The sequence below is a fragment of the Prionailurus bengalensis genome, chromosome B3 (genome assembly GCF_016509475.1).
Source record: "Prionailurus bengalensis isolate Pbe53 chromosome B3, Fcat_Pben_1.1_paternal_pri, whole genome shotgun sequence".
NCBI classification, from domain to species: domain Eukaryota; kingdom Metazoa; phylum Chordata; class Mammalia; order Carnivora; family Felidae; genus Prionailurus; species Prionailurus bengalensis.
The window spans coordinates 98,617,160-98,630,936 of NC_057355.1; the positions used below are offsets into that span (position 1 = coordinate 98,617,160).

The 13,777-nt window shown below is 34.8% G+C and overlaps 1 protein-coding gene across 3 annotated transcripts in view; it reads right to left on the bottom strand.

The window, feature by feature from the left end:
* SOS2 (SOS Ras/Rho guanine nucleotide exchange factor 2) overlaps positions 1-13,777 on the bottom strand; it is a 91,292-nt gene that overhangs the window by 23,639 nt on the left and 53,876 nt on the right. For all 3 annotated transcript variants that reach the window (XM_043556096.1, XM_043556097.1, XM_043556095.1), the window contains 6 exons: positions 12,194-12,321; positions 10,807-11,462; positions 9,283-9,364; positions 7,783-7,905; positions 3,799-3,902; positions 1,759-1,981 (listed from right to left, as the gene is read on the bottom strand). In XM_043556096.1, coding sequence (XP_043412031.1) covers positions 1,759-1,981; positions 3,799-3,902; positions 7,783-7,905; positions 9,283-9,364; positions 10,807-11,462; positions 12,194-12,321 — 1,316 coding nt within the window. The remainder of the gene's footprint in view (positions 1-1,758; positions 1,982-3,798; positions 3,903-7,782; positions 7,906-9,282; positions 9,365-10,806; positions 11,463-12,193; positions 12,322-13,777) is intronic.

Here is a 13,777-nt window from a genome sequence, read left to right on the forward strand (position 1 = left end):
ACAACTTCTGATGTGTGTGCTAAATTCTGAATGGCACGGCCAGGGCGAACCAGAAGCCCAATTCTAAAGAAGGAAAAGATTTTATCTCTGCTGCCTTCCTACATTCTCCATTAGCACTAAATTTTGTATATTCTTGCTTTTCCCTTTAAAAAAAAGTGGCTGCCAATCAGGATAACTTCTTAAAGGTATTTGTATTTTGGAAGGGATTCCTAAATGCAGAAAAGTTTTTGATGGAATGATAGTGGTGGGAGGTCATTTTTTGACAGAGTTGGGGGAGGAGGCAGTTACCTGCAAGGCCTGTACTCTTCATAGGAGCCTGGGTTGTAAATGAAAGAAGAAAGCTTAAATTAGGAAGAAGACAGAATAGGGCTAATGTAATGGGAAAGGGACAGTGGTTTAAAAAAAGATGGTAGAGGAAGAAGCTGATAAACGCAAGCTGAAAGGAGAGAAGACTATAGTTAGAAGCTGCTTGAATTAGTAATTTTGAAATAAGAATGATTTGGAGTGATAACAAGATATGGAATATGACCACGACAGGTGTTTTGATTTGGAGTGGAGAATGACATTGGAAGTGATGAAACCATAAAACTGTAAAGGTTAGGTTGTGAATGGGTGATCTGCATGGATACAGGGTAATGGCAGGAAGTGTTTTACAAGTAAAGACAGATGATGGGATACAGATCAAAGTAAACAGCCAAGCACATTTCTAATGAATTTCACAAATGAAAGAAAGTGGTTCAGAAGTTTTAAGCATGGGTCATCATCACACCTAATAACTTTTCTTTAAAGTTAATATGAATTTTTAACTTAAATAGAGGGGCAGAGGGAGGACAGAGGATCTGAAGTGGGCTCTGTGTTGACAGCAGAGCCCAACATGGAGCTTGAACTCACAAGCTGTGCGTGAGACCATAACTTGAGCTGAAGTCAGATGTTTAACCAACTGAACCACCCAGACGCCCCTAAAGTTAATACTGACTTCAAACAGCTGAAGTACTTAAGACTCCTTTCAAAAAATAATGGAATCTTTATTCTTCTAAAAATTTTGTTATTCAATTGCCTAGCAAACCTAACTCAAACTCCAAATTTAAATTTTGATTATGTAGAACCTGAAAAAAGAAAATAAAGCTTGTCTCACTCAATATTCTATTTACTCAGCTGCCTTTAAGAGTACCGATCCATACTGACTGATTTAGCTGAACCAACTCCAACTAAAGCAATCTGAGAAAGTATTAGGAGCAGAAGCTGGGTGACTGCCTTGAAAGTGTTGCTATTCTGCTGCATAGTTTCTCTCTACCACTACTCTAGTGAAGGATTTCTAGGCCCTACTTAGGCCTAAACAGCAATAAGACTTTTACCTATAGAAAAAAATTGTAGTTAAAAACTGCTGTGAGCTTTCCTCCAAGCCCACAAGAAGACATGAGGGATTTTTAAAAAAAAATTTCTTTTAATCTTTATTTATTTTTGAGAGAGAGACAGAGTGTGAGCAGGGGAGGGGCAGAGAGAGAGGGAGACACAGAATCCGAAGCAGGCTTCAGGCCCTGAGCCATCAGCACAGAGCCTGACGCGGGGCTCGAACCCATGAACCGTGAGATCATGACCTAAGCCGAAGTCGGATGCTCAACCGACTGAGCCACCCAGGCACCCCGACATGAGGCATTTTTAAGCATTCATAAGTAATTTGCAAAATGTTCTGAAAATAGACAGAGGTATGTTTAAGATTCTTGAAAACAGAGCAGCAAATGAACATTAATTGTTTACCTGTAGAGATCAGATTCCAAAAGTGTCAGCTGACGTGCAATTTCTATTGGATGAAGTGTCATAAGATCAAATGTTTCAAACTGTCCTGGTCTGCTAATATGCCATTCAATTGGTGGAGGTGGACTCTCAAAGGTAATATTATGGCTTATTCCATTTGCCTGAGCTTGTTTCTTCCTCTTGATGATCTTAGCAATTGACTCTACCCACTTCTTCATAGCTTTCCCTATGTTTGTGTTGCAGAGTACAAATAAAAAAATACCTTTTACTTGACAGACTGCAAATCTTCATATAATCTCTGATCTTCACCCAGCTTCAATAATTATCAACTCATGGCCAATTTTGGTTTCATCTAACCCCACTCATGCCCTCCCTCCACCCCCCATGTTATTGTGAAACAAGTATATCATATTATTTCATTTGTATTTAAGTATGTATCTAAAAAATTAAACACTTTTTTAAATGACCACAATACCATTATCATATACAAAAATGACAACAACTTAATATCATCAAATATCTAATTAGTGCTCAGATTTCCGTGATTATCTCATAAATGCTTTCTAATAGTTGGTTTCTTCGAAATAGGGTTTGAACATGAACTATAAATTGCACTGAGTCAGTGTCTCAAATCTCTTTTCATCAATTTACAGTCTCTCCTTTTCTCTCTCATTTTTGCTTGCAATTCACTTGTTAAAATGGAATCATCTGCCTTGTGGTATTTCCCAAGTCTGAATTTTTCCAATTGTTTTTGTGGTATCTCTGTTCCCTGTTTTTTCTGTAAATCACACGCACAGAGATGTGATACGATATAGGATCAATTTTTTGACATGAATACTTGCACAAATAGTTCCAACAGCCAGCATATAATGTCCAGTTACTTCTCTTGTTACAATATTATTAGGGAGTTGAAAAATAGTAATATTCTAATTCTATCATTCCTTCTCCATTTATTAGTTAAAATATTTTTATAAAAAGAAACTTTCCCTCATCACTATTTGGTTATGCTGTGGTATAACTTACTTCAGAAAGGCCTTATGACATCAACTTTAGATATTAACATAACCCTTTACTTGCTTTATTCTAATACATATATGTATTTTATTTTTTTATTTTAGAGAGAGAGAAAGAGTGAGTGTGAGTGGGGGAGAGGGACAGAGGGAGAAAGAGACAATCTTAAGCAGGTTGCACACTTAATGCAGAGCCCAACATTGGACTGGATCCCACGATCCTGGGATCATGACCCGAGCCAAACTCAAAAGTCAGATGCTCAATCCACTGAGCCACCCAGGTGCCCCTACATATATTATTTTAGGAGTTTCTGAGATCATATATAATTTAGTGTCCTCATTAAGAAAATAATATAAAAAAATTAATTTACTACCAAAAACAAGTATCAAGGCACACATGATGATAATGTATCTTAAACATCTCAAAGCTGAAACAAAGGAATCACAGTCTCTATTTTAAATAAAATCCCCCTTAAGTAAAAACAAGTAGGAGAGAAGTTAGGTTTAAACTATTCTTAATTAATGCCTTATACTGTTAGATAAATGATCTTGATTCAATAATATACATTTGCTTAAATGTTCATGGTGCAGAATTTAATTTCATGGGCTGTGCTCTGAAACTTCAGATAGGAAAGTCCTATCTTTCAGGTGCTAAAAATATACAAAGACTTTTCCAGAAGTAAATATCATTTTGAAAAGCTGTTAACCATTCAAAACTAAAGAATAAGATTAAGGAGAACACGAAAATAGATAAAATTAGTTGAAAGAATGGAAACCTTGAGATAAAATTTTAAATGTTTATTAAAGAAGATTTATAACTTCTTTTAAAGAAAGATTCTCCTAAAAAACTTGAAAAGGTAAGGTTCTCAGACTTCCAGTGGCTCTAACATGTGAGTTCCTTAGAATCTATAAACCATACCAAATGTTATTTCAACTGTTAAAATACATAAAATAGTTCAGCTTATTTAAAAGTCAAATTTAAAAATCAACTCATGTGCAACATAAGATTCAATCAAACCTTTAAATAATATACCTCTTACACTTGAAATGAAGGATTCTAGTCTCTCAAGCAACTCCAAATCTCTTTCAAAGTCATAAAAATGATGTTCAACCCAGTGCCGAAACACATTTAAGATCCTAAAAAAAAATGGAAAGAAACACATTTTAGCAAAACCTAAGCTTCTTCTACTTCTCTAATATCATAGTGACAACTTTATATACAAGGGCCAATATAACACTCAGAGTCTCTATTTTGTATTTAGTTAAAACCTTAAGTACTTCAATGATGTGAAAACCGGTCTCAAGACTAATTTATTGTTTTAAAATTATACTTTAAAAATATTTATAAGCATAAAAATTGTAGTTTCCATATTTAACTACCCCTTTATGCTTAGGAAAAGTAACTTTTCTTTATAGATATGTAGAAAATTCATCTTCTGTACAGTACAAACACTATTTTAAATTCTTAAATTGAAAAGGATTTTTTAAAGATCTAAATTGATATATTTTTCACATAAAATGGCAAATCAAATAAGATTAGTGTATTCGTTTCCAAACTCAAGTGCTATCATCAGACTTCTGTTATCTACAGTTATGCCCACATTTCCTTATTTTATGTCAAGATAAAAATATTTCTGACAGAGCTGTTTTGTTTTGTAGTATCTCAAAAATGACTCTTACAACCTTGCAAACAGAGATTTAATCTATCTGTATAAATATAACATTATATATAACAAATATAACACTACATAATGATAGTGTAAATTAATTACTTTAGAATTTTTTCTTCATTATTTTAAAAAATGACCATTTGTAGGTTAGCTTCTCTCCCCCCCCAACCCCACCCGACTTTAGTTTTTCTCCCAGGCTAAGAAAAAACTTTAAATTCCCAATCTCGGGGTGCCTGGGTGGCGCAGTCGGTTAAGCGTCCGACTTCAGCCAGGTCACGATCTCGCGGTCCGTGAGTTCGAGCCCCGCGTCGGGCTCTGGGCTGATGGCTCAGAGCCTGGAGCCTGTTTCCGATTCTGTGTCTCCCTCTCTCTCTGCCCCTCCCCTGTTCATGCTCTGTCTCTCTCTGTCCCAAAAATAAATAAACGTTGAAAAAAAAAATTTTAAATTCCCAATCTCTGTCATGTTATCTATAATAAAACAATCTTAAGTTACTGTGTGCCTGGTAGACTCGGTGGCTTAGAAAATATTTCAAAGAAACAAAACTGTTAACTTCTAGTTCACACTTAGGTCAATCTGTTACCCATTTCTGTCCTTCATAATTTCTACAGCAGCTAATGTAATTTTAAAATTAGTATCATGTACAGGAAAAAAAATCTCATAATTAGACTTCATCAAAATTAAAAACTTCCATTGACCAAAAGACATTATTAAGAAAATGTAAACAGATGGGGCACCTGGGTGGCTCACTCAGTTAAGCATCTGACTTCCAATTGGGTCATGATCTCACAGCTCGTGAGTTCGAGCCCTGCATCAGGCTCTGTGCTGAAAGCTTAGAGCCTGGAGCCTGCTTCAGATTCTGTATCTCCCTCTCTGTCTGCCCCTCCCCCACTAGTGCTCTGTCTTTCAAATATAAATAAATGTAAAAAAAAATTTTTTAAAAGAAAAATGCAAATTAAAACTACAAAGACATACCACTATACCCCACCAGTTCAGCTAAAATATAAAGACTGACATAACTAAATGTTGGTGAGGATATGGAGCAACTGGAACTCTCATACATTGGTGGTAAGAGTGTAATAAAGAACAATCACTTTGGGGAAAGATTCGACAGTTTCTTTTAAAACCAAAAATATAAATACTCTACAAAGCTAGCCACTCCACTCTGAGTTATTTACCCAAGACATATGAAAAAATGTATTCACAAAAGATTTATAAAATAAAGTTCATAGCAGCTTTATTCATAGTAATAAAAAACTGAAAAGAACCCAGGTGTCCTTCAGTGGGAAAAAAAATTGTGGTATATTCATATTGCTACCTTAGCAATAAAACAGAAGAAACTACTGACACAAGCAAAAACATGCTCAGAAGCATGATGAGTGAAAAATGTCAGACACAAAAGAGTACATAAGAATCCGTTTATATGAAATTCTAAAACAGATAAAACCAATCTATGGAGGAAGATGAATACTGCTTTGGGCAATGAGGACAAAAATTGATTAGAATAGGCATGAGGAAACTTTCTGAGGTGATGGGAACATTTATATCTTGAAAGGAGTTTGGATTACAGAGATGTATGTATTTGTTAAAATTCAACCAAAGTACATTTAAGATGTGATTGTTTTGGGGCTACTGGGGGGCAACTGGTTGAGCAACCAACTCGATTTTGACTCAGGTCAGAATCTTAGTTTATGAAATCAAGCCCCACATCAGGCTCTGTGCTGACAGCTCAGAGCCTGCTTGGGATTCTCTCTCCTCTTCTCTCCTACCCCTCTTCCACTCATGTGTGTGCATGTGTATGTACATGTACTCACTCTTTAAATAAACTTAAAAAAAAGATGCAAAAGTACACTAAACAAATAATGCACTTTTAATGATATACAAATTGAAGTATTTAAGAAGTGTACTTTGAAATACATCCCCTAAATTTGACAATTAATGGACCAAAAGAATAATAAATGAATATATGTGTGATAAAATAAATATAGCAAAATTAACAGTATATCTAGGTGGTGGATGTATGAACTCTCACTGTAAAATTCTCTCAAACTTCATTTATGTTAAAAATTTTGCAATACAACAATAGAAAATGTTACAATCATTATAAAAATTACCATCATTGCTAAAAATTCTTTAATGTTTGTAGGACTATTTTAACAACCTGGCTTGTATTTCAAGGCCATCTTGAATTCCACCCCATTCATTCCATATAGTTAATACCACCTACTACTTCTTGCAATACATTGTCTTCATTTCTGTTGAGTTAGTTTCCGTACTTATTTCGTTTGCACACCATTCTCACTTTTGTCTTCTTGCCTTTGTTCATACTATTTCCCAGGACCTTGAATACCTATGGTCATTTTCTGCCTACCTAAATCCTATACACCCTTTAGGGGCACTCAGATTTACCTCTTCCAAGATGGCTTCCCCTAGCTAATCTTAGCTATTGCTCAAATTATATAGGGATATATTTTTTAAAGCCACTTAAACATTTAAAATAGAATACATAACTATTATTACCGAACACAGAGCTCAAATTCACAACCCCAAAATCAAGAGTCGCATGCTCTGACTGAGCCAGCCAGGTACCCCTTAAATTTTTTAAAGTTTTGGCTGAGAGTCATGTAGCTGGGAACTCTATCATTTCTCTGAAACTACATTCATTTGTGACAATTATCCTGGAAAATAAATCATATACTCAGTTCCAAAGTTGTAATTTATTAGTTAGCAATAATCAAGGAATCTTAATATTTACAAAGAAAAAAATATTTAGATCATGTACAGTTAGGGACTGTAAAGAGAGATAGTCAAAGGAGCTTCCAATTTCCAATCTCAGTGGTATAAAAAACGAACACGGGCTTAAGAAGTCAGAATGGAGTCTGAAACCTGTCCTGCTGTTCTCTTTATATGACCTATCTCAAATTACTTTATCTTGCTAAGTTTCAATTTCCTCATATAAGTTTCAATTTCTTTCATATATAAAGTAGTAACTGTGTTATGAGGATGAGATAAAAACGATAAGGCATTTAGGTACACAGTGAGTACCTAACAGCTAGCAGCTGCTATTATCAATTAACATTTTTAGAAATTGCTGAAATGATTTTTTAGATGAAGTAATAAATGTCTATGTTTTGTGTGAGAATAATGGGGAAAGAGCTATAGATTCCATAAATATCATAAACTATAAAATAGACCAGAATTACTAGATGATCACAAAGGAGGAGGAGCAAAGTTGACAGTAGGCACACTCACATAAAATTTTATAATTTTTACTTAATAGGTATCCTGGTATGCTAACTGTATATTGAAAATTGAACAGCACATAAAAAATAAAATATTCAGGCCAAACCTAAGTTGTACTGGTTGGACATATTCCTTGCGAAACCTTTTAAGGTCTGCACTGATTGGCTGTTCGCCCTTCTCTACTGCCAATTTATCTGCTTCAGTAGGTTCTGGCTCTGGAATTTCAAATCTAAGAAAAAAAGAAGCAAAATGAGAGAAATTTTTTTGTTTCATATACAAATGAAAAGGATTTAAAATACAACAGAAAAAATATTTTATTTAAGCAACTTTCTTTCTTATCATTTATGTGTAAAGTGCAATTACTGATAAACTTTCCCCGAAGTATTACATACTGTAAGAAATTGTTCTTTAGCTATACAGTAGGAAGGTTTAATATTCTTACTTTTATCAAAACAAGTTTGGTAACTACTACTGATCAATACAGAAAAGGTCAATTAAAAAGATCAAGCTATATAAAAATAATCTATAAGGAGAAAAACTTTCTTAAATGATGTAACAGAATTGGTATATCTAATAATCTGTCCTTAATATTTATTTTGTTAAAATTAAAGTAGACATAAACTTCCTTAAATGACTATACATACAAGAGAAGGCCCAAACTGAATTTTAAACAATATTTGAAGAACACACTTAAGTGGATAAGGTAACAATCAAAGCTAAAACAAACAAATAAAAGGAAACCTTGCCCAATCATAGGAAATATAGCTAAAATAGGAGTCTAAGAAGTGTGCTTTTCTTATTTTGGACATGGAAATACAACTAACTAGATCTTCACAGCACATTACACTGATTCAGTCTGGTAAACTTAGTTTCACAGTACAATATAATGATACAGGTGAAGATGTAATTCTGGTATTAGGTTTTTATATGTGAAACAAAAATTATTTTGGAGCCCAGACACTACCTAAGAAGAAAAATTCAATCCAAAACTTAGAGTTTTTAAAAAACTAATCATAATGAAGGAACTGTTAATTTTTTTACATATAAGACTTTAATTATGTTTTTAATAAGAATATTTATCTTTTGGAAAATGAAAATGAAAATATTTACAGATGAAATATGTTGTGTAGGATTTACTTCTAAATAATCCTGGGTTAGAGTATTGAAGTCAGTAGGGAAAGAGATGAAAAATGGGTTGATAATTACTGAAGCTGGATGATGAATAAATGGGGTTTACTGTACTCTTCCATTTACTCTTTTATATGGTTTGAAATTTTCTTTAGTAAAAAGTCTATTTTAAAGTGACAAGTAAAAAAGTCTCTTTTAAGGAAGTTTTTATTGCCCCCCAAAAACTCATTTAAATACATACTCAAAATTAGGTCTTTTTGATTACCACTATAAATATTGCTATGATCTGAAGAGACCTCTGTTATAAAAGATATTTCAATGAGCACATTGTTTGAAGAGAACAGTAATACTACTAATTTAATGCCAAATATATTATGTTCAAAAACTAGCTGAGCACATACTAGGTCCCCATCACTTTGCAAGGAACAAAGTAGTTAACTTTTTATCAAGTGTTAAGTAAAATAAATATTTTTCTTACCGTTCAATCAGTAAGCTTAGTAATTCCTGTGGTTTACAAAATGAACGGTATGTAGTAAGAAAAGTACGGACAAAATTGGGATCTGAAAAGATAAAGAGTATAAAATGGGACGTATGTTCAATTTATTCAGTTTCATTAATTCAAAGTAGCATATTTTGGAGGACTTCCTCCTTTTTTTTTCAATGTTAATTTACTTTTGAGACAGAGAGAGAGAGAGAGAGAGAGAGAGAGAGAGCACGCGTGAGAGCAGGAGAGGGGCAGAGACAGAGAGGGAGATACAGAATCTGAAACAGGTTCCAGGCTCTGAGGTGTCAGCAAAGAGCCCAATGTAGGGCTTGAACTCTGAACAATAAGATCGTGACCTCAGCAGAAGTCAGAAGCTTAACCTACTGAGCCACCCAGGTGCCCCTTTTCCTTTTTCTTTTTATTCTGGTTCCTCCCACCATGGTCTTCCTGCCAATTATGGGATTTCTTTTTTTTTTTTAATTAAAAACAATTTTTAATGTTTATTATTTTTGAGGGACAGAGAGAGACAGAGCACGAGCAGGGGAGGGGCAGAAAGAGAGGGAAACACAGAACCCACAGCAGGCTCCAGGCTCTGTCTGAACAGAGCCCGACGCAGGGCTCGAAACCCACAAACCGTAAGATCGTGACCTCAGCCAAAGTTGGATACTTAACCAACTGAGCCCCCCAGGCACCCCATGGTATTTCTTGATAAATGAGGACTGTTTTCCAATTTAAGAGTCATACAATTTTTATGAATATTTAATAATTAATGAAGTTAACAATATTATACATATATATTTTTAAGTTTATTTTCAGAGAGAGAGAGAGAGAGAGAGAGCGAGCGCACAGTGGGGGATGGGCAGAGAGAGAGAGGGAAAAAGAGAAAATCCCAAGCAGGCTCTGCACTGTCAGTGCAGAGCCCGACGTGGGGCTCAAACCCATGAACCGTGAGATCATGACCTGAGCCAAGTCAGACGCTTCACCAACTAAGCCACCCCATGTGCACCAACAATACTGTATTTTACAGACATTTAATTAGTTATTTATTCCCTTTGATCCTATGGAATTCTTTTTATATTTTAGAAGCAATCCCTTTTTTTCCATGCCTCAAGCATTTTTTTCTTTTTGCTTCAAGTTTTTAAAAAAAATTCTAGTTAGTTAACATACAGGGTAATATTGCTTCAGGAGTAGAATTTAGTGATTCATCACTTATGTACAAAAACTGGTGCTTATCACAAGTGGCAAACTTTTTTTTTAAGTTTATTTATTTATTTGGAGAGAGACAGACAGCACAAGCAGGGAAGGAACAGAGAGGAGGGGGCGGGGGGGGGAGAGACAGAATCCCAAGCAGGCCCTGTTCTGTCAGCACACAGCCAGATGTGGGGCTCGAACTCACAAACTGTGAGATCATGACCTGAGTCAAAATCAAGAGTCAGACGCTTAACAGACTGAGCCACTCAGGTGCCCCAAAAATGGCACAACCCAGGTAAGCAAGCATTTGTAATGAGTTTCACATACCTGCATACATATGATATGTTAACCTTTCAATTAATTTCACCACAGTTCCTCCTTTAATGATGGGAATTCCACTTCTACTTTGCAAGTTGTCTTCAAAAACAATGTTTTCCTCAGAGTCTTTTACCACAAAACGATACACTTCAGGACTTGGTAATCTCAATGGCTGCTCATTTTCTTCTTTCAATAACACTGAATCTAGCATTCGATCTAGTGTACTACGATAGTGAAGAGAAATAAGTGCGGCCATCCAATTATTTTTCTCTTCAGCAGACTTAGCAGCAAATATTATGCTGTTTTCATCTTTGGATACTATTTCAAAAGCATGTTTACACTCACAGGTATCTTCTTTATCACATATTTGTATTTTCCTCATGACAAATTTTTCTTTTAATCTGTATTCTGCACTACTGTAACCTGGAAGGCGTGACTGGCTATGATTGGGCTTACAGCTAATCATTAAGCCATCAAAGAGAAAAATATGCCGTTCATGTTTAGCACCAATTCGTGTCAATGGACCTTCCATAATGAATTCATTACAACACTGTCCAATATCTTTGCCTTCCCATCCATCTATGTTTTTCTGAATTTCATTCATTTTTTTAATAGCCAGATGCTTGCTTCTTAAGTGACGATTGTAAAAAGGGCAAATAGGATCCCTAAAAAAAAAAAAAAAAAAAAAAAGATAAATTTAGCTTTTTCAATGACTAAGCAATCCAAATTTCTTTAAGCTACCTCAAATCAAGTGATAAAAATATTAAATAATCAAACACTAGATTTTGCGCTCAGCATTACTTCCTCCTACTAACTTTGCCACAAGAGACACATGCCTCAATTTCATTATTGTGAAAGAAAAGTACTACAGAAACTGTATTTCATTCCAAATGCCATAAGAACTAAAGTTACAAAGAATCCTAAATTTCTTATATAACATACAAAAGTGACTATATTTAATAAAATTTTAAAAGATATACTATCTCAACAATATGACAATACCAATTAAATTTTTTTTTTTAATTTTAGAGAGAGACAGGGAGAGAGAGTTTGAGTGGGGACAGAAGGTGGGGGAGAGAGGGAGAGAGAGAGAGAGAGAGAGAATCTCAAATAGGTTCCATACCCAGGGAAGAGCCCATCACAGGGCTTGATTCCAGGACCCTGAGACCATGACCTGAGCCAAAATCAAGAGCCGGACGCTCAAGTGACTGAGGCACCCCGGCGCTCCTGACAATGCCAATTTTAAGCTCAAAGACCAAAAGAAAAATGTAAGACAAAAGTATAACTTTCAAGAAAGCAATTATCACTACGAATAAGACTTCTTTTAAAAAATTAGGCATCAGATCTATAAATGAAGTATGCAGAAGCATTCATATTTTCAACAGTTTGGAATTACCCAGGTCGGCGTCTAGGTGAATACTGCTTGTAAATTCGGTCCATACTACCTTGGAGATTCATAAGAGCAGTAATAGCTTGGTTCAAACATTCTCTGTCTTCCTGCTCTTCACTACATGCTTTCAATTGCTAAAAAAAACAAACAAATATTAAACCTGCATTGTTCAATTCTTTCTTTTCTTATAGTTAGAGGAAAGAGCAACAAAAATTATTAACTCTAAATGAATTTTAAATATGCTTAATAATATGCTTAATATATGCTTAATAAAACCAGTTATACTTTTATTTCATTACATACCTGATCTCTCAAAACCAACTCTCTTTCTATATATGTAAATATAATACACATATAAAGTACTACTGCCAGAGCAATCAGAAAAAGAAGCAAGTGTGAAAAACATTTGGACATTTTCCAGATACATAAAAATAGTTTGAAATATGCAAAACATGAAGCTTACAGGTTGCTTTTGTTAGTAACTATAAGATAACCACATAAGTTATTACATATTCTTGAATGATTAAGTTCTTATGTTTCAGAAATGTCTAAAAGCTTGCATATCTTTGTTATATAACATAATCAAGTATACAAAATTAAGCAACCCAATCCATCATAAACTTTCCTGCAAACAGCATCTTTGAGATTCAACTGGTATCTTTTACAACATAAAATTCAACCACTGTAGTAAATATCAAGAAACCATGAAAGCCAATATTCTATCTCATTAACACTTAGAAATAAGGTTTATAAATTTTTAACAACTCTGGCTTTATTGGACTTATCCAACATTTCTCTTGTATCTCACTCTCAAAATGAAAGAAAATTTACCTTGTAATAAATAATTCAGTTTGGATGATGATCCAATGTTTTTGTTTTTGTTTTTTTTTTGAAGAAAGAACACAAGCAGAGGAGACAGAGACAGAGAGAGAGAGAGAGAGAGAAGGAGAAGGAGAGGGAGAGGGACAGGAAGAGGGAGAGAAAGAGAGGGAGAGGGAGAGAAAGGGAGAGGGAGAGGGAGAGGGAGAGGGAGAGGGAGAGGGAGAGGGAGAGGGAGAGAGAGGGAGAGAGAGAGAGAGAGAGAGAGAGAGAGAGAGAGAGAGAGAGAGAGAATCCTAAGCAAGCTCCACACTCAGCATGGAGCCCAACATGGGGCTCAATCCCACAATCGTGGGATCATGAACTCAGGTGAAATCAAGGGTCAGACATTCACCTGACTGAGCCACCCAGGCACCCCTCCAACATTTCAATTTGCTTGACAAAAGAAGTCAAAGTGGAGCATTATGTAGATATTATATACAGATTATATAGATACAAAAATACATTTATGCAAGAATATGGAAAACTTATAATCAATTCTTTCAGAAAATTTTTAAAAATTTAAACCTATTTTATGATTTTAAACTACCTTACTAGAAATTTTGTGATAAATTTTCCTGATATTCCAAGAACAGTCTGAAAACCATTCAATAATGATCCCCTTTCCTCAGCAAGGAACTGAATAAATATTGTTTGAGTGCTAGGTCATTACCTTTTTTAAGTTTACTTATTTTTTAGTAATCTCTATACCCAACATGGGGCTCAAACTCA